The sequence below is a fragment of the Catharus ustulatus genome, chromosome 4 (assembly GCF_009819885.2).
Source record: "Catharus ustulatus isolate bCatUst1 chromosome 4, bCatUst1.pri.v2, whole genome shotgun sequence".
In the NCBI taxonomy this organism is placed as follows: domain Eukaryota; kingdom Metazoa; phylum Chordata; class Aves; order Passeriformes; family Turdidae; genus Catharus; species Catharus ustulatus.
Genome location: NC_046224.1, coordinates 301,033 through 327,374, shown reverse-complemented (window position 1 = coordinate 327,374; position 26,342 = coordinate 301,033). Strand labels below are relative to the sequence as shown.

Here is a 26,342-nt window from a genome sequence, read left to right as displayed (position 1 = left end):
CCCCTCATCCTCAGCCTCATCCTGTCCTTCACCCCCTCATCCTCAGCCTTGTCCTACTCCTCATCCTCAGCCTCGTCCCCTCCTTCATCCCCTCATCCTCAGCCTCGTCCCCTCCTTCATCCCCTCATCCTCAGCCTCATCCCCTTCTTCATCCCCTCATCTTCAGCCTTGTCCCTGTCCCTTTCTTCATCCCCTCATCCTCAGCCCTGTCCCTGTCTCTTCCTTCATCCTCTCATCCTCAGCCTCATCCCCTCCTTCATCCTCTCATCCTCAGCCTCATCCCCTCCTTCATCCTCTCATCCTCAGCCTCATCCCCTTCTTCATCCACTCATCCTCTGCCCTGTCTCTTCCCTCATCCCCTCATCCTCATCCCCTCCTTCATCCCCTCATCCTCAGCCCTGTCCCTTCCTTCATCCCCTCATCCTCACCCTCACCCCCTCCTCCTCCACTCCGTACCTTCTTCCCGATGAGTTTCTTGCGCAGGAATTCCCGGGCCTCGAACATGTAGGGAATGTCGTAGAGGGGCCTCAGCTTCCTGTTCTTGTCCTGCCCAGAGAGGGGACACAGGTCAGGGGGGTCCCAGATCCGGGCACTGCCCCCCACCCCCTCCCAGGGCCCCACACAGCTCCTGTCCCAGGCCAGCATTCCCCAGGGGACCCCGGGATTATCCCGACATTCCCAAGGACCAGGGGAGCTCCGAGCAGCGGCTGCAGGAGGGAAGGGGATGATGGAATTTGGGGTGGGGGTGACCAGGGTGACCCCTGCGGTGTCCAGCCCCCTGCAAGGGGTCACATCCCTGCACAGCTCAGCAGAGAGGAGACATTCCCAGGGGACACGGGGATTCCACCCAACGAAATCCAACATGGCCCAAGGGAGGTCAGTGTGACCCAAAGTGACCCAAAAGTGACCCAACATGACCCAAAAGTGACCCAAAAGTGACCCAAACTGACCCAAACTGACCCAACACAACCCAATGTAACTCAGCATGACCCAACGAAATCCAACACTGCCCAACGGAGGTCAGCGTGACCCAACGTGACCCAAACTGACCCAATGTGACTCAAACTGACCCAATGTGACCCAAACTGACCCAATGTGACTCAAACTGACCCAATGTGACTCAAACTGACCCAACGTGACCCAAACTGACCCAATGCGACTCAAACTGACCCAAACTGACCCAAACTGACCCAACACAACCCAGAGTAACTCAGCATGACCCAACAAAATCCAACACAACCCAACGGAGGTCAAGGTGACCCAAAGTGACCCAACGTGACACAAAGTGACCCAAAATGACCCAAACCGACCCAAACTGACCCAACACAACCCAATGTAATTCAGCATGACCCAATGAAATCCAACACAAACCAACAGAGGTCAACGCGACCCAACGTGACCCAACGTGACCCAACGTGACCCAAACTGACCCAATGTGACCCAAACTGACCCAACGTGACCCAAACTGACCCAATGTGACTCAAACTGACCCAACGTGACCCAAACTGACCCAATGCGACTCAAACTGACCCAAACTGACCCAAACTGACCCAACACAACCCAGAGTAACTCAGCATGACCCAACGAAATCCAACACAGCCCAACGGAGGTCAACGTGACTCAAACTGACCCAACATGACCCAAAGTGACCCAACATGACACAAAATGACCCAAACCGACCCAACACAACCCAGGGTAACTCAGCACGACCCAACGAAATCCAACACAGCCCAACGGAGGTCAAGGTGACACAAAGTGACCCAACGTGACACAAAGTGACCCAAAATGACCCAAACCGACCCAAACTGACCCAACACAACCCAGGGTAACTCAGCACGACCCAACGAAATCCAGCACAGCCCAACGGAGGTCAACGTGACCCAAACTGACCCAATGTGACCCAAACTGACCCAACGTGACCCAAACTGACCCAAACTGACCCAACACAACCCAGAGTAACTCAGCATGACCCAGCAAAATCCAACACAACCCAACGGAGGTCAAGGTGACACAAAGTGACCCAACGTGACACAAAGTGACCCAAAATGACCCAACACAATCCAGGGTAACTCAGCATGACTCAATGAAATCCAGCACAAACCAACAGAGGTCAACGGGACCCAACGTGACCCAAACCGACCCAACACAACCCAATGTAACTCAGCACGACCCAACGAAATCCAACACAGCCCAACGGAGGTCAGCGTGACTCAAACTGACCCAATGTGACCCAAAGTGACCCAAAAGTGACCCAAACTGACCCAAACTGACCCAACGTGACTCAAACTGACCCAACATGACCCAACATGACCCAACACGACCCAAAGTGACCCAATGTGACCCAACACAATCCAGGGTAACTCAGCATGACCCAGCGAAATCCAACACAGTCCAACGGAGGTCAGCGTGACCCAAACTGACCCAACATGACCCAAACTGACCCAACGTGACCCAAAAGTGACCCAAACTGACCCAAAGTGACCCAAAATGACCCAACATGACCCAGGGTAACTCAGCATGACCCAACGAAATCCAACAGAACCCAACGGAGGTCAAGGTGACCCAAAGTGACCCAAAATGACCCAAACTGACCCAACACAATCCAGGGTAACTCAACATGACCCAATGAAATCCAACACAACCCAATGGAGGTCAGTGTGACTCAAACTGACCCAACATGACCCAAACTGACCCAACATGACACAAAGTGACCCAAACCAACCCAACACAACCCAGGGTAACTCAGCATGACCCAACAAAATCCAACACAGCCCAACAGAGGTCAATGTGACCCAAAATTACCCAGAGTGACCCAAAGTGACCCAACATGACCCAAAATAACCCATTATGACCCAAACTGACTCAACACAACTTTGCGTAACTCAGTGTGATCCAACACAAAGTGACCCAGAGCGACCCAACACGACCCAAAGTGACCCAGCATGACCCAAAACAAATCAACCTAGCCCAACCCATCCCATCCCATCCCATCCCATCCCATCCCATCCCATCCCATCCCATCCCATCCCATCCCATCCCAGCCTTGGGCATGGTTCCTCACACCGAGCTGGGGAGGAAATCACGGGATAGAGGGAGGTGAGGCCAAAGCAGCTGAAATAGAGGATCAGGGTCAGGCAGGGACGGGGCGACGCTCAGCTCCTCCCCGATGATGAACGAGGCTTTGGCAGAGTTTATGGCCCTGACACTGCTCGTTCCAGGCTGCTCCCTGCAGACATCCCTGCTCCGGGCACCGCACGGCACTGCCGGCACCGGGGATGGGAACGGGATGGAGACAGCCAGGGATCCTGGGAATCCACAGCTGGTACTGGGGATGGATCCAGCCAGGGGATCCAGGGAATCCACAGCTGGTACCGAGGATGGGAACGGGATGGAGTCAGCCAGGGGATCCTGGGAACCCACAGCTGGCACCAGGGATGGGAATGGGATGGATCCAGCCAGGGGATCTTGGGAATCCACAACTGGCACTGGGGATGGGAACGGGATGGATCCAGCCAGGGGATCCTGGGAACCCACAGCTGGTACTGGGGATGGGAACGGGATGGATCCTGTGAGGGGATCCTGGGAACCCACAGCTGGTACTGGGGATGGGAACGGGATGGATCCTGTGAGGGGATCCTGGGAACCCACAGCTGGCACTGGGGATGGGAACGGGATGGATCCTGTGAGGGGATCTGGGAATCCACAGCTGGCACTGGGGATGGGAACAGGATGGATCCTGGGAATCCACAGCTGGCACTGGGGATGGGAACGGGATGGATCAGTCAGGGGATCCTGGGAATCCACAGCTGGCACTGGGGATGGGAATGGGATGGATCCAGCCAGGGGATCCTGGGAACCCACAGCTGGCACTGGGGATGGATCCTGTGAGGAGATCCTGGGAACCCACAGTTGGCATTGGGGATGGGCACGGGATGGATTCTGTGAGGGGATCCTGGGAATCCACAGCAGATCCCACACAGACCCCACAGCAGATCCCACACAGATCCCACAGCAGATCCCACACAGACCCCACAGCCGGTCCCACACAGATCCCACACAGATCCCACAGCAGGTCCCACACAGACCCCACAGCAGACCCCACACAGATCCCACACAGACCCCACAGCAGATCCCACACAGACCCCTCAGCAGATCCCACACAGATCCCACACAGACCCCACAGCAGATCCCACAGCAGATCCCACAGCAGATCCCACACAGACCCCACACAGATCCCACACAGACCCCACAGCAGATCCCACACAGGTCCCACAGCAGATCCCACAGCAGATCCCACACAGACCCCACAGCAGATCCCACACAGATCCCACACAGACCCCACAGCAGATCCCACAGCAGATCCCACAGCAGATCCCACACAGACCCCACACAGATCCCACACAGACCCCACACAGATCCCACACAGACCCCACAGCAGATCCCACACAGATCCCACACAGATCCCACACAGACCCCACACAGATCCCACAGTAGATCCCACACAGATCCCACACAGATCCCACAGCAGACCCCACAGCAGATCCCACAGCAGATCCCACAGCAGATCCCACAGCAGATCCCACAGCCGGTCCCACACAGATCCCACAGCAGATCCCACAGCAGATCCCACAGCAGACCTCACACAGATCCCACAGCAGATCCCACACAGATCCCACAGCAGATCCCACACAGATCCCACAGCAGATCCCACAGCAGACCCCACACAGACCCCACAGCAGATCCCACACAGATCCCACAGCAGATCCCACAGCAGATCCCACACAGACCCCACAGCAGATCCCACACAGACCTCACAGCAGATCCCACACAGACCCCACACAGATCCCACAGCATATCCCACACAGACCCCACACAGATCCCACACAGACCCCACAGCAGATCCCACACAGATCCCACAGCAGATCCCACAGCAGATCCCACACAGACCCCACAGCAGATCCCACACAGACCCCACAGCAGATCCCACACAGATCCCACAGCAGATCCCACAGTAGACCCCACAGCAGATCCCACACAGATCCCACACAGATCCCACACAGACCCCACAGCAGATCCCACACAGACCCCACAGCAGATCCCACACAGATCCCACAGCAGATCCCACACAGATCCCACAGCAGGTCCCACACAGACCCCACAGCAGATCCCACACAGATCCCACACAGACCCCACAGCAGATCCCACACAGATCCCACAGCAGGTCCCACACAGACCCCACAGCAGGTCCCACACAGACCCCACAGCAGATCCCACACAGATCCCACACAGATCCCACAGCAGATCCCACAGCAGATCCCACAGCAGATCCCACACAGACCCCACAGCAGTTCCCACAGTAGATCCCACAGCAGATCCCACACACATCCCAGGAGCTCAGAACAAGCACAGAGCAGCTCCCGTGACTCTGCCCCTTCCCAGGGGCGCACATCCCCCCTTTTCCAAACTTCCAGCCCCTGCCCAGGGGCTCCTGGAGCATTCCCAGCCCCCCAACTCCCGGGTGACCCCGGGACCCTTCCCTGGGTGGGATGTGAGGGATCCCAGCCCCGAGATGCTCCCGCCCTCGCCAAGGTCACGGCAGAGCTCCGGCACCGAGCGCGGCTCCGCGCCGCAAAGCCCTGTGCAAACACTAATTAATCCTCACTAACGAACTCCAAATTTATGGCTTAGTTAAGTGTCTGTCTGGCACAGGCTGTTAAATCCCTAATCCCGTCCCTGCGGAGCGCGGGAAGCGGGACGGCAAAGCCCTGGGTGGCCCCGGCACGGCCCGGCACAGAATTCCTGAAGGAGCCGTGCAGGTGGGACCCGAGTCCTCCCCAAAAATCCATCGGGTCTGCAGCCCCTGGGAGCATCCTGGAAAGGCACCATCCCAAAAAGGGACCATCCCAAAAAGGGGCCATCCCAAAAAGGGATCACACTGAAAAGGGACCATCCCAAAAAGGGATCATCCCAAAAAGGGATCACACTGAAAAGGGACCATTCCAAAAAGGGACCATCCCAAAAAGGGATAACCCTGAAAAGGGATCACACTGAAAAGGGACCATCCTAAAAAGGGACCATCCCAAAAAGGGATCATCCTGAAAAGGGACCATCCCAAAAAGGGACCATCCCAAAATGGACCATCCCAAAAAGAAACCATCCCAAAAAGGGACCATCCTAAAAAGGGATCAGCCTTAAAAGGGACCACCCCAAAAAGGGATCACACTGAAAAGGGACCATCCCAAAATGGAACCATCCCAAAAGGGACCATCCCAAAATGGACCATCCCAAAAAGGGACCATCCTGAAAACGGATCACCCTGAAAAGCAACCATTCCAAAAAGGAGCCACCCCAAAAAGGGATAACCCTGAAAAGAGACCACCCCAAAAAGGAGCCACCCCAAAAAAGAGACCATCCCAAGAAGGAGCCACCCCAAGAGGGGGTCACCACCAGCACAGGCCCCTGCTGTGCCATCACCCCTGGTTGCCCCATTCCAGCCCCGGCTGTGCCAGTACTGACCCAGCCCTGCCACCCCCTGCTGCAGAATCCCAACTCCCTGATCCCTTTGGGAATCTCCCGCAGGCCTGGTAGTGCCAGGAGCTGACACTGGGACGTGTGAGCACAGCCAGCCCTGCCAGCCCCGGTGATGCCAGCCCTGGTGACACCAGCCCTGCCAGCCCCGGTGATGCCAGCCCTGGTGACACCAGCCCTGCCAGCCCCGGTGATGCCAGCCCTGCCAGCTCAGCCGGCCCTGCCAGCCCCAGTGACACCAGCCCTGGTGACACCAGCCCTGCCAGCCCTGGTGACACCAGCCCTGCCAGCCCCGGTGACACCAGCCCCAGTGACACCAGCCCTGCCAGCCCCAGTGACACCAGCCCTGCCAGCCCCGGTGACACCAGCTCTGGTGACACCAGCCCTGCCAGCCCCAGTGACACCAGCCCTGGTGACACCAGCCCTGCCAGCCCCGGTGACACTAGCCCTGCCAGCCCTGACAGCCCTGGTGACACCAGCCCTGCCAGTCCCAGTGACACCAGCCCTGCCAGCCCTGCCAGCCCCGGTGACACCAGCCCTGCCAGCCCCGGTGACACCAGCCCTGCCAGTCCCAGTGACACCAGCCCTGCCAGCCCTGCCAGCCCCGGTGACACCAGCCCTGCCAGTCCCAGTGACACCAACCCTGCCAGCCCTGCCAGCCCCGGTGACACCAGCCCTGCCAGCCCCACTGACACCAGCCCTGCCAGCCCCAGTGACACCAGCCCTGGTGATGCCAGCCCTGGTGACACCAGCCCTGCCAGCCCCGGTGACACCAGCCCTGCCAGCCCTGGTGACACCAACCCTGGTGACGCCAGCCCTGCTGTCCCACGGCCGTGGCACTCCCAGCCCAGCTCGGGGCTCGGGGCCGTTCAGGAGCTCGCATGCCCAGCGGAGATTTTCAAACAAACACGAGGAGTCAATGGGGCAGCAGAAGCGGAGCCGCAGAGCCGGTAAACCCCGACCATTCCCACCCCAGGCGGGTTTTGTTGGGTTTGTTGGGTTTTGTTGGGTTTGTTGTTTTTGTTGGGTTTTGTTGGGTTTTGCTGGGTTTGTTGGTTTTTGTTGGTTTTGCTGGGTTTTGTTGGGTTTTGTTGGGTTTGTTGGATTTTGTTGGGTTTTGTTGGTTTTTGTTGGGTTTGTTGGATTTGTTGATTTTGTTGATTTTGTTGGGTTTTGCTGGGTTTTGCTGGGTTTTGTTGTTTTTGTTGGCTTTTGTTGGGTTTTGCTGGGTTTTGTTGGGTTTTGTTGGTTTTGTTGGGTTTTGTTGGTTTTGTTGGTTTTGTTGGGGTTTTGTTGGTTTTGTTGGTTGTGTTGGGTTTGTTGGTTTTTGTTGGTTTTTGTTGGGTTTTGTAGGGTTTTGTTGGGTTTGTTGGTTTTGTTGGTTTTGTTGGTTTTGTTGGGTTTTGTAGGGTTTTGTTGGGTTTGTTGGTTTTGTTGGTTTTGTTGGTTTTGTTGGGTTTGTTGGGTTTTGTTGGTTTTGTTGGGTTTTGTTGGGTTTTGTTGGTTTTGCTGGGTTTTGTTGGGTTTTGATGTTTTTGTTGGGTTTTGTTGGTTTTGTTGGTTTTGTTGGGTTTGTCGGGTTTTGTTGTTTTTGTTGGGTTTTGCTGGGTTTTGTTGGTTTTGCTGGTTTTTGTTGGTTTTTGTTGGGTTTGTTGGGTTTTGTTGGGTTTGTTGGGTTTTTTTGGGTTTTTTTGGGTTTTGTTGGGTTTTGTTGTTTTTTTTGGGTTTTTTTGGGTTTTTTTGGGTTTTGTTGGGTTTGTTGGATTTGTTGGGTTTGTTGGGTTTTGTTGTTTTTTGTTGGGTTTGTTAGGTTTTGTTGGGTTTTGTTGGGTTTGTTGGGTTTTGTTGGGTTTTGTTGGGTTTTGTTGGGTTTTGTTGGGTTTGTTGGTTTTGTTGGGTTTGTTGGGTTTTGTTGGGTTTTTTGGGTTTGTTGGGTTTTGTTGGGTTTGTTGGGTTTGTTGGTTTTGTTGGGTTTGTTGGGTTTGTTGGGTTTGTTGGTTTTGTTGGGTTTGTTGGGTTTGTTGGTTTTGTTGGGTTTGTTGGGTTTGTTGGGTTTGTTGGGTTTGTTGGGTTTGTTAAGTTTTGTTGGGTTTTGTTGGTTTTGTTGGGTTTGTTGGGTTTGTTGGGTTTTGTTGGGTTTGTTGGGTTTGTTGGGTTTGTTGGTTTTGTTGGGTTTGTTGGGTTTTGTTGGTTTTGTTGGTTTTGTTGGTTTTGTTGGGTTTGTTGGGTTTGTTGGATTTGTTGGGTTTTGTTGGGTTTTGCTGGGTTTTGTTGGTTTTGTTGTTTTTTGTTGGGGTTTGTTGGGTTTTGTTGGGTTTTGTTGGGTTTTGTTGGGTTTTGTAGGTTTTGTTGGTTTTTGTTGGTTTTTGTTGGGTTTTGTTGGGTTTTGTTGGGTTTTGTTGGTTTTGTGGGGTTTGTTGGGTTTTGTTGGGTTTTGTTGGGTTTTGTTGGGTTTTGTTGGGTTTTGTTGGGTTTTGTTGGTTTTGTGGGGTTTGTTGGGTTTTGTTGGGTTTTGTTGGGTTTTGTTGGGTTTTGTTGGGTTTGTTGTTTTTGTTGGTTTTGTTGGGGTTTTTTGGGTTTTTTTGGGTTTTTTTTGGGTTTTGTTGGGCTGAACCCGTTTGCCCGGGCAGGAGCTGAGTCCCAGCAGTGAATCCCCTCGGGGGCTGGGGCTGCCCCATCCCTGGAATGTTCCCATCCAGGCTGGGATAGCAGAACTGTCCCTGCCCATGCTGGGACTGCAGGGTCCCTCCCAGCCCAAAAACTCATCCCACTCCACCCTGCCATCCCATGGAATGCCAGCCCCGGCTCTCCTCAGCTGCTGGAGAGAGTCATCAGCCGCCGAGAAGTTAATTAAGCCCAGGGATCTGACGCTCACTTAATTAAAGGTGAGCAGCAAGGATGTCGCTCCATTAGCTGCATCTTCAGGGAGCTGCTGGAGGAGGAGGCACCTGCTCCTTCCCTGAACACCGGGATTCCAATCCCAAATTCCACGGGAGCGCTCTGGGGAAGCGACTTTGGCTCTGGTGAGGGATGGAGCAGCTCCAGAGCGGGGGGATGAGAGATTCCCGAATTCCTTCCTCCCAAAACAACCCCCACGGGCTGGAGCACCCGACAGGGCAGAGAATTCCAGCTGTGCTGCCCAATTAGCAGGGTTGCTAATTAAGGTCCATTTCCAGGGCAGCAGCAGCCTGTGCCCACTGCCAGGATTGAGGGGGACACTGACCATGGATCCCTCCCAGCCCCAGCCCCTTCCCAAGGACACGGGATGGCGGTGATGATGGACACATCTGGACACATCAGGCACAGCTGGAGCAGCTGGGAACGCTCCCATCCCCGGGATGGCACATCCAGCTCCACATCCCAGGGCTCCAGCAGCCCCTGCTCCGTTCCCCTGGGGCAGTAGGATTCCATCCAGGGCAGGGAAGGGGCGATGGCTCCTCTGCCAGCGCTGTCACGCCACGCTTCACCCTGGGCTGAACCCGCCAGGGATGTGGGAAATCCATCCCAGATCCATCCCAGAGCCCTGACAGGGAACAGGCAGCGCCTGGAACACGCATCCCACTGCTCCAGGGAAGGGCCCCATCCCTCGGGACGAGCAGAGCTCCCCACGCACAGATTCCAGGATTTTGGGTTTCTCCAGAATTCCGGGTGCCAGCACTCAAGGGGGTCCCCACGGAGCCGAGGGCACCCAGAGCCGGGGGGTGGCAGGTGGGGACAGCCCCCCCTGCCCCTGCCAGCGCAATTAGGGAAGCTCATTATTTGTAAAGTAATTAGCAGAGCTAATCAACTCCCAGCGCCGGGGCGGAACGAGCGGGAGGAGAGCGGGAGCTGCCAGCTGGAAACGCCAGTGCCGGGAGGGGGACACTGCTGTCCCCAGGGTCCCCAGAGCGGGGACTCGAGCCAGGACAGAGCCCAGAGCCAGGCAGGGATCCCACCCGGGCAGGGGGGGCTGCAGGGAGCCGGGGAGGGGAGGGAAAGGGAAAGGGGAAGGGAAAGGGGAAGGGAAGGGGAAGGGGAAGGGAAAGGGAAAGGGAAAGGGAAAGGGAAAGGGAAAGGGAAAGGGAAAGGGAAAGGGGAAGGGAAAGGGGAAGGGAAAGGGAAAGGGAAAGGGAAAGGGAAAGGGAAAGAGGAAGGGGAAAGAGGAAGGGGAAGGGGAAGGGAAAGGGGAAGGGAAGGGGAAGGGGAAGGGAAAGGGAAAGGGAAAGGGGAAGGGAAAGGGAAAGGGAAAGGGAAAGGGGAAGGGAAAGGGAAAGGGAAAGGGAAAGGGAAAGGGAAAGAGGAAGGGGAAAGGGAAAGGGAAAGGGAAAGGGAAAGGGAAAGGGAAAGGGAAAGGGAAAGGGAAAGGGAAAGGAAAGGGAAAGGGAAAGGGAAAGGGAAAGGGAAAGGGAAAAGGAAAGGGAAAGGGAAAGGGAAAGGGAAAGGGAAAAGGAAAGGGAAAGGGAAAGGGAAAAGGAAAGGGAAAGGGAAAGGGAAAGGGAGAGGGAAAGGGGAAGGGGAAGGGAAGGGGTGATGACTCCTCAGCAGTGTCACACCATGGTGTCACCCTTGGCTGAACCCACCAGGGATGTGCTGGGTGGGGAATCCATCCCACAGCCCCAGGCACAGCAGGGACACAAGGGCAGCCCTGAGGGCTGTGGAATAACTGAGGCTGGAAAATCCTGAGAGCCATCGAGTCCAACCCTTCCCAGCACTGCCAAGGCCACCACTGACCTGTCCCCAAGTGTCACCTCCACAGGGCTCTGAAATCCAAATGGGGATGGGGACCTCACCCTGTGCCAGGGCTGGCAGGCCTTTCCAGAGGGAATTCCCCCAAATCCACCCTGCCCTCCCCTGGCCCAGCCTGAGGCCGTTCCCTCTGCTCCTGTCCCTGGTACAGGACCCCAGAATCGGGTACAGGATCCCAAAATGGGGGTACAGGACCCCAAAATGGGGTACAGGACCCCAAACAGGGGGTACAGGACCCCAAACAGGGGGTACAGGACCCCAAAATCGGGTACAGGACCCCAAAATCGGGTACAGGACCCCAAAATCGGGTACAGGACCCCAGAATCGGGTACAGGATCCCAAAATGGGGTACAGGACCCCAAAATCGAGTACAGGACCCCAGAATCGAGTACAGGACCCCAAACAGGGAGTACAGGACCCCAAAATCGGGTACAGGACCCCAAAATCGGGTACAGGACAGCTGGAGTTGGAGCAGCGACCCCAGACCCCGGAGTGTGACAGCCCCGGGTGCAGCGGGGTTGGTGCTCCCCTGCCAGGCCCTGCTCCCTGCCCGGCCCAGGACACACTCCCATGGCCATCCTCATCCTCCTGGGCAGGGATGAAGGCCCAGGGAGCCACAGCAGGAACGCCGCAGGACAAATGGGAACGGCGGGGAACGATGGAAGCGACGGCACGGAAAGAACCGGAGCTGCTTCAGCACAACGGAGAACTATAAATAATAAAGTTATAAATTATGGAATCTGGGAATCAGGGAATGGGCTGGGTGGGAAGGGACCTCAGAGCCCCTCCAGGGCCACCCTGCCATGGCAGGGACCCCTCCCAGTGTGCCAGGAAGGATCCAGGGAGAGCTGGGGGTGCTCCCTGGACAGGAACAGGATCCAGGGAGAGCTCAGAGCCCTGCCAGGGCCTGCAGGGGCTCCAGGAGAGCTGAGAGGGACTGGGGACAAGGCTGGAGGGACAGCACACAGGGAATGGCTCCCAGTGCCACAGGGCAGGGCTGGCTGGGATCCTGGGCAGCAATTCCTGCCTGGGCTGCAATTGCCAGAGCAGCTGTGGCTGCCCCTGGATCCCTGGCAGTGGCCAAGGCCAGGCTGGGCACTGGGGCTGGGAGCAGCTGGGCCACTGGGAGGGGTCCCTGCCATGCCAGGGGGACACTGGGGGGGATTTGGGGTCCCTTCAATCCCAAACCAGTCTGGGATTGTCTCTGGAGATGCTGCAGAGCCACCTCATGGGGCACTCAGAGCCCTTCCCAGGGCATTCATCACCTGGCAGCGCTCACTTCACCCCCTCCCTGGGGCTGATGAGGAAATTGAGACATCCCAAAATATCCCAAAATATCCGCTCCTTCCACACATCGCTCGTGGTTTTCCCTTCCTCATTTCCCCAACCACCCTGCTGGAATTCGGAGTGAGACGAGCCCGAGAGCCCCGGGAGCTCCGGAAGAGTTGCAGCAGGGAGGCTGGAAAAGCTGGGCCATTCCTGACCCAGGAAAAGCTGAGATCCCAGGAAAAGCTGAGAGCCCAGGAAAAGCTGAGATCCCAGGAAAAGCTGAGATCCCAGGAAAAGCTGTGCCAGATCCCAGGAAAAGCTGGGCCATCCCCGCTGCAGCCCCCAGGTTTTCCTGGATTCGTCCCAGCCACTGGAATTCATCCACGCTCTGCCGTGTGCCTCCCTCAGGAATGAACTGCCCAGGAAAAGGTGGAAATCGCAGGGAAAAGGTGGATTTGTGCTGAATATGCTTTGGCTGCTGGAATGCAGATCCTGAGCAGCAGGCAGCTGGAAATGGCAATGCAGGAATCCCAAATGGGCCCTGGAATTGGGGGGTGCATCCTGGATATTCCAAACCCAGCACCTGGAATTGGGGGGTGCATCCTGGACACCCCAAATGGGGTATCTGGAATTGGGGGATGCATCCTGGATATTCCAAATGGGGTATCTGGAATTGGGGGTGCATCCTGGACATCCCAAATGGGGTATCTGGAATTGGGGATCCACCCTGGATATTCCAAATGGGAAATCTGGAATTGGGGATCCACCCTGGACACCCCAAATGGGGTATCTGGAATTGGGGGTGCATCCTGGACATCCCAAATGGGGTATCTGGAATTGGGGATCCATCCTGGACACCCCAAATGGGAAATCTGGAATTGGGGGTGCATCCTGGACACCCCAAATGGGGTATCTGGAATTGGGGGTGCATCCTGGACATCCCAAATAGGATATCTGGAATTGGGGGGTGCATCCCAATCCCTGCCAGCCCCCAGCAGAGCCGCCCCATTCCCAGTTCCCAAGGTTTCCAGCTGGAATTCCAGCAGGGAAAGCCGTGCCCAGGATCCTGCTGGGCCCTGGAGCAGCTCGGGATGTGGCTCTGCAGGAGCAGGGGATGTGGCTTTGCAGGATAAAGGGATGTGGCTTTGCTGGATTTCGGAATCCTGCGGCGTTTTGGCAGCTCTGCTCCCGCGGAGAGGGAAAACGGGGTCAGCGTTCCTGGAACAGGGATGGGCCGGACCCAGCGCCCGCCTGCGGGACACGGGGACACCAGGACATGCCTGTGCCTCCCCGAGCCGTCACCGAGGGGACGGGGACAGGGACAGGGACAGGGACAGGGACAGCGCCGCAGCTGCTGCCAGGCACGGCCATTTCAGGGCTCGGGAGAGCCGCGCGCTGTGCGTTATCCCGGATTTCAGAGGATAACCGCACACCCCGGGGGATGCTGAGCAGGGCTGTCCCCGCAGGCCCTCCCTGCCCTGGATTTGGGGTGGCGCGGGAGGGAGGGAGGGGACTCACCCCCGGCCCCTTCTGTCCCTGCTCCCGGCGGGAGCATCGCGGTGCATCCTCCCACACAGCCCCGGGGGCAGCGGGAGCGAGCGGGGATGGAGCGGGATGGAGCGGGATGGAACGGGATGGGACGGGATGGGACGGGATGGGACGGGATGGGATGGGATGGGACGGGATGGGACGGGATGGAACGGGATGGAGCGGGATTGAACGGGATGGAGCAGGATGGAACGGGATGGAGCGGGATGGAGCAGGATGGAACGGGATGGAGCGGGATGGAGCGGGATGGAGCGGGATGGAACGGGAGGGAACGGGATGGAGCGGGATGGAGCGGGATGGAGCGGGATGGAGCGGGATGGAATGGGATGGAACGGGATGGAGTGGGATGGAACGGGATGGAACGGGATGGAACGGGATGGAACGGGATGGAGCGGGATGGAACGGGATGGAGTGGGATGGAGCGGGATGGAACGGGATGGAAAGGGATGGAGCGGGATGGAACGGGATGGAAAGGGATGGAGTGGGATGGAACGGGATGGAGCGGGATGGAGCGGGATGGAGCGGGATGGAGCGGGATGGAGCGGGATGGAACGGGATGGAACGGGATGGAGCGGGATGGAGTGGGATGGAGCGGGATGGAACGGGACGGAACGGGATGGAGCGGGATGGAGCGGGATGGAGCGGGATGGAACGGGATGGGATGGGATGGGATGGAACGGGATGGAACGGGATGGAACGTGATGGAATGGGATGGAGCGGGATGGGATGGAGCGGGATGGAGAGGGATGGAACGGGATGGAACGGGATGGAACGGGATGGAGCGGGATGGGATGGAGCGGGATGGAGCGGGGGAGCAGAGACCCCCAGAGGAGCAGGACAGGGATGGGATAGGCAGGGACCCCCGGAGGGGTAGGGATGGGATGGGGGAGCAGGGCAGGGATGGAACGGGATGCAGTGGGACCGAGCGGGGACGGGCAGGGATGGAGCGGGATGGAACGGGATGGAACGGGATGGAGCGGGATTGAACAGGATGGAACGGGATGGAATAGGGGAGCAGGGACCCCAGAGGGGTAGGGATGGGATGGGGGAGCAGGGACCCCCAGAGGGGAGGGCAGGGATGGGATGGGGGAGCAGGGCAGGGATGGAGTGGGATGGAACGGGGGAGCAGAGACCCCCAGAGGGGTGGGGCAGGGATGGGATGGGGGAGCAGGGACCCCCAGAGGGTCAGAGCAGGGATGGGCAGGGATGGTCAGGGATGGGATGGGATGGGATGGGCAGGAATGGAATGGGGGAGTAGAGATGGGATGGGGGAGCAGGGTAGGGCAGGGATAGGGGAGCAGAGACCCCCAGAGGATCAGAGCAGGGCAGGGCAGGGCAGGGCAGCGCTGCAGTGGGGGAGCAGCTCAGAGCCCAGCCTGAAGCCGGAGCTGCACTGGAGCGCTCCGAGCCCACCCGCACGTGACGGAGGGAAGGAGCAAAAGCAGCTGCAGAAAAGTAGGACAGCGGGGCTGGGAGAGAGAGGAGAGTTTTGGAGGATGGAGCTGCACCCCCCCGCGGGGCCTGGGACAGGGGACACGCTGAGCTGTCACTGTCACTGTCACTAGCACTGCCCCTCTGCCCTGCTCACAGCACACCCCGAGAGCCCCTCACCAACCCCAGGGCTGCGCTGGGCGGCGGGTCCGGGGAAAGGCAGGAGGGATGCGTTATCCACTGTAATCCATGGCACAGCCAGGATCCATGGCACAGCCAGGAGGGATCTGTTATCCACTGTAATCCAGGGCACAGCCAGGAGGGATCCGTTATCCACTGTAATCCATGGCACAGACAGGAGGAATCTGTTATCCACTGTAATCCATGGCACAGGCAGGAGGGATCCATGGCACAGCCAGGAGGGATCCGTTATCCACTGTAATCCATGACACAGACAGGAGGGATCCGTTATCCACTGTAATCCATGGTACAGCCAGGATCCATGGCACAAACAGGAGGGATCTGTTATCCACTGTAATCCATGGCACAGCCAGGAGGGATCCGTTATCCACTGTAATCCATGGCACAGCCAGGAGGGATCCATTATCCACTGTAATCCATGGCACAGACAGGATCCATGGCACAAACAGGATCCATGGCACAGCCAGGAGGGATCCGTTATCCACCTTTATCCATGGCACAAACAGGAGGGATCCATTATCCACTGTAATCCATGGCACAGCCAGGACCCATGGCACAGCCAGGATGGATCCATATCCATGGCACAAACAGGATCCACGGCACAGCCAGGAGGGATCCATATCCATGGCACAGCCAGGACCCATGGCATAGCCAGGATGGATCCATGGCACAAACAGGATGGATCCATATCCATGGCACAGCCAGGATCCATGGCACAGCCAGGATGGATCCATGGCACAAACAGGACGGATCCATATCCATGGCACAGCCAGGAGGGATCTGTTATCCACTGTAATCCATGGCACAGCCAGGATCCATGTCACAGCCAGGATGGATCCATACCCATGGCACAGCCAGCATCCACAGCCCAGTCCCAGTCCCTGTCTCAGCCCAGGTCATTCCAGCACACCCACGGTGACACTGGGGCCGTGCCAGGCCGTGCCACCCCTGTGCCAGGAGGGGCCCAGCCCCTCACCACCAAGCCCTGCAGAGCCAGGGCAGCTCCTCCTGGGGAATTCCTTCCCAAAGGTCCCCGTGGCTTTGCAGGAGTTCTGGAAGGTTCTGAGGCGCTCCCGTGTCCCCAGGGACGGCCGGGGCCACCAGAGTGCAGCGACTCGAGCTGGGGGAGGGGGCTGGGGGCGCAGGAGCCAGCGAGGAACGCTCCCAATCCATCCCCCCCCCATCCCATCCCATCCATCCCTCACGGCTCCAAACGTCTGGCACCAAACCCAGCCGTGCCAATGGAGGGGGAATATTCATGGTGCTAATGGAGGGGGAATATTCATGGTGCTAATGGAGGGGGAATATTCATGATTCCCGACGGGGGGGAGCGGCGCGGCAGAGGCGCAGCAGTGGGGGTGCACCCCGGAATGGGGGTGTTCAGTGCTCCCCCCTCCCCAGAATGGGGGTGTTCAGTGCTCCCCCCTCCCCAGAATGGGGGTGTTCAGTGTCCCCCCTCCCCAGAATGGGGGTGTTCCCACAGCAATGGGGGTGTTCAGTGTTCCCCCTCCCCAGAATGGGGGTGTTCAGTGCTCCCCCTGCTCCCACAGCTCCAAACCCCGAGTGCTGCTGGGCCAGGGGAGGCTCCAAAACCCTGAGCAGAAGGATGGATGTCCCAGGATAAACAGGGATGGATGTCCCGGGATAAACAGGGATGGGTGTCCCAGGATAAACAGGGATGGATGTCCTGGGATAAACAGAGATGGGTATCCTGGGATAAACAGGGATGGATGTCCCAGGATAAACAGGGATGGGTGTCCTGGGATAAACAGGGATGGATGTCCCAGGATAAACAGGGATGGGTGTCCCAGGATAAACAGGGATGGATGTCCTGGGATAAACAGGGATGGATGTCCTGGGATAAACAGGGATGGGTGTCCCAGGATAAACAGGGATGGGTGTCCCAGGATAAACAGGGATGGATGTCCTGGGATAAACAGAGATGGATGTCCTGGGATAAACAGGGATGGATGTCCTGGGATAAACAGGGATGGATGTCCCAGGATAAACAGGGATTGATGTCCCAGGATAAACAGGGATGGGTGTCCCAGGATAAACAGGGATGGATGTCCTGGGATAAACAGGGATGGGTGTCCCAGGATAAACAGGGATGGGTGTCCTGGGATAAACAGGGATGGATGTCCTGGGATAAACAGGGATGGATGTCCCGGGATAAACAGGGATGGATGTCCTGGGATAAACAGGGATGGGTGTCCCAGGATAAACAGGGATGGGTGTCCCAGGATAAACAGGGATGGGTGTCCTGGGATAAACAGGGATGGATGTCCCAGGATAAACACAGACCCTGGCCCGGCTGGGACCCCCTGTGAGCCCTGAGCCGGGGTTGGTGCTGGGATGTGAGCCTGGGCCAGGCCTTGGGGCCGGAGCCTCCCTGTCCTGTCCTGTGCAGACGGAGCTGCCCCTGTCCCCTCCCTGTCCCCAGGCGATGGACCCGTGTGGCCCAGCTCTGTCCCAGTTCAGTCCCAGCTCTGTCCCAGCTCAGTCCCAGCTCTGTCCCAGCTCAGTCCCAGCTCAGTCCCAGCTCTGTCCCAGCTGTGTCCCAGCCCTGTCCCAGCTCTGTCCCAGCTCAGTCCCGGCTCTGTCCCAGCTCTGTCCCAGCTCTGTCCCAGCTCTGTCCCAGCTCAGTCCCAGCTCTGTCCCAGCTCTGTCCCAGCTCAGTCCCAGCTCTGTCCCAGCTCTGTCCCAGCCCTGTCCCAGCTCTGTCCCAGCTCAGTCCCAGCTCTGTCCCAGCTCTGTCCCGGCTCTGTCCCAGCTCTGTCCCAGCCCTGTCCCAGCTCTGTCCCAGCTCTGTCCCAGCTCAGTCCCAGCTCAGTCCCAGCCCTGTCCCAGCCCTGTCCCAGCTCTGTCCCAGCCCTGTCCCGGTTCTGTCCCAGCTCTGTCCCAGCTGTGTCCCAGCCCTGTCCCAGCTCTGTCCCAGCTCAGTCCCGGCTCTGTCCCAGCTCTGTCCCAGCTCTGTCCCAGCTCTGTCCCAGCTCAGTCCCAGCTCTGTCCCAGCTCTGTCCCAGCTCAGTCCCAGCTCTGTCCCAGCTCTGTCCCAGCCCTGTCCCAGCCCTGTCCCAGCTCAGTCCCAGCTCTGTCCCAGCTGTGTCCCAGCTCTGTCCCAGCTCAGTCCCGGCTCTGTCCCAGCTCAGTCCCGGCTCTGTCCCAGCCCTGTCCCAGCTCAGTCCCAGCTCGGTCCCGGCTCTGTCCCAGCTCTGTCCCGGCTCTGTCCCAGCTCTGTCCCGGCTCTGTCCCAGCTCTGTCCCAGCTCTGTCCCAGCTCTGTCCCGGCTCTGTCCCGGCCCTGTCCCAGCTCTGTCCCGGGCAGGATCCGCGCCGTGCCCGCTCCCCACACGCAGCAGAGGCTCCTGAGCTGGGCACTGGGCACGGGGCCAGCGCGCAGACTCATCCCTCGCCGCGCCAGCCATCGATTCCCGAGGCGCAAGGGCCGGAGCATTAATTGCAGAGCTCAGCTCTGTGCCAGCACCGAGGCTCTGCTCCAATTCAGCGCAATTTTCCATGCGCTGAGGAATTCCAGCAGCTCCCGAGGAGCTGGGAAGGTCACAGCCCCGCTCTCCCAGCAGCGTTTTCACGCTGCTCCAGCAGAGCCACAAACAGCCGGGGCTGGCACGGACCGAAGCTCCGGAGCAGCATCCCCGGCAATGCGAGCTGGCAGGTGCCTGCATCTCCCTCCGAGCATCGGTGTCACAACACCAGGCAGGAATTACACCAGAGGAGCGGCGGCGCTTGGCGGGGAGCGGCAGGGAAGGATCTGGGCTCTCCGGGGACGGCTCTGCCACGCGGCAGATCCGGGGCTTGGCACAGCAGATGGGCTGAGCCCAGCCTGCTCGGAGCAGCGCGGCCCCGGGGCCTCCCGGAGCTGCTGCCTCATGCAAAAGCTGCTCCGTAATTGCTGGCAAGCTCCTGCCCAGCTTGCCGGCCGGCTGCGGGGATGCTCCAGCACCAGCCCGGCTCCTGCTGCCGCTCCAGCGCTCGGGGCTGCAGTCTGCTCCCGCTCCGCTGCCCAGCCGCTGCTCTCTGAGCCGTGAGCGATCTCCTGCCATGCCAGCAGCTGGAATCCACACAGGAACCGGCCGTGCCAGCTCGCAGGCAGCCCGGGCCCTGTACCTGGCACCCGGAGCCGGCTCGGACACGGAAAACGCTGCGGGGACACAGCGGGGCCATCCCCTGCATCCCCCCAGCCAGGATTTAACACCCCGCGCTGATTAAACACCGAGGCGCTGCTCTTCCAGGCAGGAACGACTCTGGCAGCCGCAGATGCAAGCGAATCACTTTTCCCGAGTCACTTTTCCCTTGCTGCCCGCAGGGCACATTCCAGGTTCCCAGAACATGCTGACTGCACTCCTCTCCTCCCTGGAAGCGACTGCAGCTCCCATTAAATATTGATCCGGGAACTCCGGTGCCCCCGCGCCTCCTCTCCGGGCTCTGCCAATATTTAGAATGCATTAAAGTCGCGTGCGGAGCGCTCGCAGCCCGGGCAGCTCCAACGCCGCCAAATCAGCTCGGTTACACCATCCGTGGATGAGCTGCCGTGATCCCTGTAGCTGTAATTTAGCGGGAAGCAGGCCCGGATGAGTTCATGGCTTTGTTCCTCGTTAATCTTTCATGCTCGTTGAGTGCGGAGCAATTTGTGTAGTACAAACCACGAGTCGCAGCCGCGACCTGCTCGGCGCTCCCGGGGGCCCCGGTACGGCTCGGATCCATCCCCGCACCCGGGAACGGCCCCGGCACGGCTCGGATCCAGCCCCGCACCCGGGAACGGCCCCGGCACGGCTCGGATCCAACCCCGCACCCGGGAACGGCCCCGGCACGGCTCGGATCCAACCCCGCACCCGGGAACGGCTCCGGCACGGCTCGGATCCAACCCCGCACCCGGGAACGGCCCCGGCACGGCTCGGATCCAACCCCGCACCCGGGAACGGCCCCGGCACGGCTCGGATCCAGCCCCGCACCCGGGAACGGCCCCGGCACGGCTCGGATCCAACCCCGCACCCGGGAACATCCCCGGCACGGCTCGGATCCGACCCCGCACCCGGGAACGGCCCCGGCACGGCTCGGATCCAACCCCGCACCCGGGAACGGCCCCGGCACGGCTCGGATCCAACCCCGCACCCGGGAACGGCCCCGGCACGGCTCGGATCCAACCCCGCACCCGGGACCGGCCCCGGCACGGCTCGGATCCAACCCCGCACCCGGGACCGGCCCCGGCACGGCTCGGATCCAACCCCGCACCCGGGAACGGCCCCGGCACGGCTCGGATCCAACCCCGCACCCGGGAACGGCCCCGGCACGGCTCGGATCCAACCCCGCACCCGGGAACGGCCCCGGCACGGCTCGGATCCAACCCCGCACCCGGGACCGGCCCCGGCACGGTCCCCAGGGCACCGCGGGGACAAGGACAGCAAGGCGGGGACAAGGACAACAAGGGGAGGGGGACACGGTGGGGTTCAGCCGAGTTGGGGATTGCCCGGTTCATCCAGGCTCGTTATTCATGGAATGGTTTGGGATAGAAGGGACCTTGGGGACCCTCCAATGCCACCCTGCCATGGCAGGGACCCCTCCCACTGCCCCAGTGTCCAGCCTGGCCTTGGCCACTGCCAGGGGTCCAGGAGCAGCCACAACCTCGGCAATCGCAGCCCCGGCGCCCCCATCCCCGCAGGGATTTTGGCAGAGCCCACCGAGCCATTCCCGCCTGGAAAACGCCGCCGGTGCCAGCCCCTCCTCGCCGCGCTCGCCTGGCAGCGCTGTGCCATCGCCCGCGCTCCCGAGGGTGCCAGCGCAGCCTCTGCAGGGCCCAGCAACGTTCCCAGCTCCCTGCAAGGCGCTGCCAAGCCGTGCAGCCGCCCTCTTCCCAAAATCCAGCTGGCTGCTCCCTGGAAAAGCTCCCGGCAGACACCTGCAGACCATCTGTCGAGCGGCACCCACCGGGCACACGCGGCCCTGGGCTCTCCAAGGGTACCCAGGAGCTCTTTTCCAGGGATGGAGCAGCTGGGATTGCTAAAAAGGGAGCATCCTTCCCCAGCTCCTCTCCCAGTTCTCCCGCAGGGTTGTAAATCCAAACTGGAACAGCCTCAAAAGCGGAGCTGCGGGGGCCAGGCTGCCCTTGGCCCCAAGGTCACTCCCTGCCCTCGCTGCCTCGGCGGGGCTGGCACAGCTCCAGGCAGGTACAGAGCCCTTCCAACCCTCAGAAATATCCCAGGAGCCAGCGAGGGATGGGGGAAAGCAGCAGAGGAAGCAGCAGCTTGGACGGGTTTGGGTAAAGCACTCCCTGAAATCTGCTGGAATGTGGCAGGATGAGAGGGGACACAGCCACCGTCCCTCCCAAGGAACGGGGGACACGGAGCAGCCACAACATTCCTGGCACAGAAAATCCCAGGAGCCCATCCCTGGCACCTCTGGGGAGGGGTACCCCAGATCCAGTGTCCCAATTCCAGCTGGGAATTGGATCCTGGTTGTAAGGGCCTGGGTGATCCAGCAGCTCCCTGCCTTTGGAATCGCAGCAGAAAGCCAAGGAACCTGCAGGCAGCTCCTCTGAGAGCTGGGAAAAAAAACACCCGAGCCCAAATCCATCTGTTCTCCCTCTTTCTGAAGCCATTTCCAGCTTTCCTGCGCTGCCAGCTTTTCCCTGCCGGGGTGGGGGCAGCTCTGGGAGGCTCCAGGGGCCAGAGCAGGCAGAGCACCAGGATCCCCATCCCAAATCCTGGCCAGAGGGGCCCGGGATCCCTGCCCAGCACTGCTGTGGGGCAGAGGGATGGGAATGGGCCAGCATCCATGGAAAACCAGCTTTGCATCCCTGAAAAGACGTCTGGAAGTGTCCCAGGGTCGTTCCAACAATCCCTGGAGAAATCCCACACCTCCAGTGCCAGCCTGCAGGTGAGCAGCTGGGAAAGGAGCCGGGATATCTCTGGGATATCTCCGCTCCTGATCCCATTTCCAGCGCTCCCAAAAGCTCCCAAAAGCTCCCCAAAGCTCCCAAACCTCGGAGCCTCCCCCTGCTCCAGCCAGGCCACTGCCCCAGTTCCAGCTCCCCCAGTCCCAGCCCACCCCCGGCAGGCTGCTTGTTCCCTGCTCTTCCCGTTGAATCAGGATCCGTGTGTTCCACTCCCCCTCCTCCAGAGAACTCCCAATTAAGAGATCAATTTAGATAAATTGGGGATTGGAGCAGATTTGTGCTGCAACTGCCGCAATCCAGAAAATTCCGCCGGAGCGGCCGGCGGGGCCCGGGGCGTGGCTGTCCCAGGGAACGGGCTGGAACAGGGAATGCAAACACCCCAAACTCTGGGAACAGAGGCACCCACAGCCAGGGAGGCTCCACGAGGATCCAGCAGGGCTGGGACCCCTCGCTCTGCCTGGGAACTGATTCCTCCTTCCACCCCTTGGATGGATCCCAGATCCCAGCACTCTGCTCCAGGGAGCAGGGATCCATCTGCAGCAGGGATGGATCCCAGATCCCAGCACTCTGCTCCAGGGAGCAGGGATCCATCTGCAGCAGGGATGGATCCCAGATCCCAGCACACTGCTCCAGGGAGGATGGATCCATCTGCAGCAGGGATGGATCCCAGATCCCAGCACACTGCTCCAGGGAGGATGGATCCATCTGCAGCAGGGATGGATCCCAGATCCCAGCACTCTGCTCCAGGGAGCAGGGATCCATCTGCAGCAGGGATGGATCCCAGATCCCAGCACTCTGCTCCAGGGAGGATGGATCCCTCTGCAGCAGGGATGGATCCCAGATCCCAGCACTCTGCTCCAGGGAGGATGGATCCCTCTGCAGCAGGGATGGATCCCAGATCCCAGCACACTGCTCCAGGGAGCAGGGATCCACCTGCAGCAGGGATGGATCCCAGATCCCAGCACACTGCTCCAGGGAGGATGGATCCATCTGCCCCTGGATGGATCCCAGATCCCAGCACTCTGCTCCAGGGAGGATGGATCCATCTGCAGCAGGGATGGATCCCAGATCCCAGCACACTGCTCCAGGGAGGATGGATCCATCTGCAGCAGGGATGGATCCCAGATCCCAGCACACTGCTCCAGGGAGGATGGATCCCTCTGCAGCAGGGATGGATCCCAGATCCCAGCACACTGCTCCAGGGAGGATGGATCCATTTGCAGTAGGGATGGATCCCAGATCCCAGCACTCTGCTCCAGGGAGCAGGGATCCACCTGCAGCAGGGATGGATCCCAGATCCCAGCACACTGCTCCAGGGAGCAGGGATCCCTCTGCAGCAGGGATGGATCCCAGATCCCAGCACACTGCTCCAGGGAGCAGGGATCCATCTGCAGCAGGGATGGATCCCAGATCCCAGCACTCTGCTCCAGGGAGCAGGGATCCACCTGCAGCAGGGATGGATCCCAAATCCCAGCACGGGGCTCAGGGGCTGAGGCTGCACCTTGGAACAGCTCCCCTGCATCCACAGGCACCTGGAGCATCCCAGGGATTGGAGCATCCCAGATTCCCAGCCCCAAATGGGGGCCACACCCCAGTAAGAGTTTCCAGCCATCCTAGTGAGGTTTTCCAGCCATCCCAGTGAGGTTCGAGCCATTCCAGTGAGTTTCCAGTCATCCCAGTGAGTTTCCAGCCACTGCACTAAGAGTTTCCCGCTATTCCAGTGAAGTTTTCCAGCCATCCCAGTGAGTTCCCAGCCATCCCAGTGAGTTTCCAGCCATTCTAGTGAGTTTCCCACTATTCCAGTGAAGTTTTCCAGCCATCCCAGTGAGTTCCCAGCCATCCCAGTGAGGTTTTCCAGCCATCCCAGTGAGTTTCCAGCTATCCCAGTGAGGTCCCAGCTATCCCAGTGAGGTCCCAGCCATCCCAGTGAGGTTCCAGCCATCCCAGTGAGTTCCCAGCCACCCTGATGGAGACTCCAACCACCCAGTGAGGTTTCCCAGCTGTTCCCACAGCGCAGCCCCCGGAGCTCCATCCCCATCCCTCCCTGCAGCGGCACAGGGAGATGAAAAGGCTGCAGATGAAAGGCTGCAGGATTCCATCACGCTCCCCTCTCCGTCTGTCACTTCCCATCTCCTCCCGTGGGAGCGATTAGCGCTCGGCAGGGCGGGATGGGCTGGGATGGGAATCCCTCGGAGCCGCGATGTCCCGGGGGTTATCCTGCTCCAGAGGGGCTGACAGGCTGCCAAGGGCCCACAGAGGGGAACTGGGGGGAAAAACCTTCCAGGAGAGCCTGGAATCAGCCCTGAATTGCATTTTGGGAGTTTGGTATTTTATATTAAATAAAGGTAGGTGTGCTCCTAGAATTTTATGGATTAGAGAATCCCGGGATCGCTGAGCCTGGGAAAGGTCACCGAGTCCCAGCTGTGCCTGATCCCCACCTTGTGCCCAGCCCAGAGCCCTCAGTGCCACCTCCAGGAATTCCCTGGGCACCTCCAGGGCTGGGGATCCACCCCTGCCTGGGCAATTCCAACCCCTGAGCCCCCTTTCCATGGGGAAATCCCTGCTCTGCCCACCCTGGGGCCATTCCCTCTCCTCCTGTCCCTGCTCCCTGGAGCCCAAACCCCTCCACTGGTGGATTTTCCATCGATGCTCAGATGTTACAAACATTCCATGAACATTCTGCACATCCTGGCACATTCCAGGACGTGCCCATGGAGAGAAGTCCATGCTGATATCTGATCCACAAACAGCTCTGTGCACATTCCCAGAGCCCCAGCCCCACCTGGGCCCCCACAAGGGTGGGATCGGTCCCTTGTGGAATTCTTGGATGTGTTTTCCATAATTTCAGTTGCTGCTGTGGAAAGGGAGGGGCAAACCCATCCTTAATTGCACAGCCAGGTAATTAATGACAGCGCCAGGGACGGAAACACGCCGGAGCCACGGAAGGATGAAACCCAGGGAGAAATAATTGGGATTTAGGGAACATCCCAGGCCAGGGGGCCCTTGGGGAGATCCTGGCAGAGCAGAACTGGGACCAGGACAGGACACAAAGTTCCCAGTCTGGGATGTGACACTGGGAGTGCTGGGATGTGACACTGGGGTGTGACACTGGGGTGCTGGGATGTGACACTGGGGGTGCTGGGGTGTGACACTGGAGCTCTGGGATGTGACACTGGGATGTGACACTGGGATGTGACACTGGGGGTGCTGGGATGTGACACTGGAGTGCTGGGATATGACACTGGAATATGACACCGGAGGTGCTGGGATGTGACACTGGGATGTGACACTGGAATATGACATTGGGATGTGACACTGGGATGTGACACTGGAGCTCTGGGATATGACACTGGAGCTCTGGGATGTGACACTGGGATGTGACACTGGGATGTGACACTGGGGGTGCCAGGGTTGCCCAGGACACCCCAGACCCATTGAGGAGCCCCCAAGATTTTTGGGGAGCCGAGCCCTGCCCACATTCTGGTCCCACAGCGCCAAACCCAAGGAGATTTTCCAGCACAGGATTTTCCAGCAGGATTTTCCAGCAGGATTTTCCAGCAGGATTTTCCAGCAGGATTTTCCAGCGGATCCATCCGGTGGCACGGCGGGGAGGCCGCTGCCTTTCTGCAGTCTCCTTGGAGACTGCGGCCGCTCCGGAGGAGATCCTGCTGCTCCTGCTGCTCCTGCTGCTCCTGCTGCTCCTGCTGCTCCCCCCTGACCCCCTGAGC

General features: G+C 59.3%; 1 protein-coding gene across 1 annotated transcript in view; it reads right to left on the bottom strand.

The window, feature by feature from the left end:
• The window catches only part of SND1 (staphylococcal nuclease and tudor domain containing 1), a 109,414-nt gene that overhangs the window by 51,661 nt on the left and 31,411 nt on the right, over window positions 1–26,342 (bottom strand). The window contains exon 11 of the mRNA XM_033057970.2: window positions 457–546. Coding sequence (XP_032913861.1) covers window positions 457–546 — 90 coding nt within the window. The remainder of the gene's footprint in view (window positions 1–456; window positions 547–26,342) is intronic.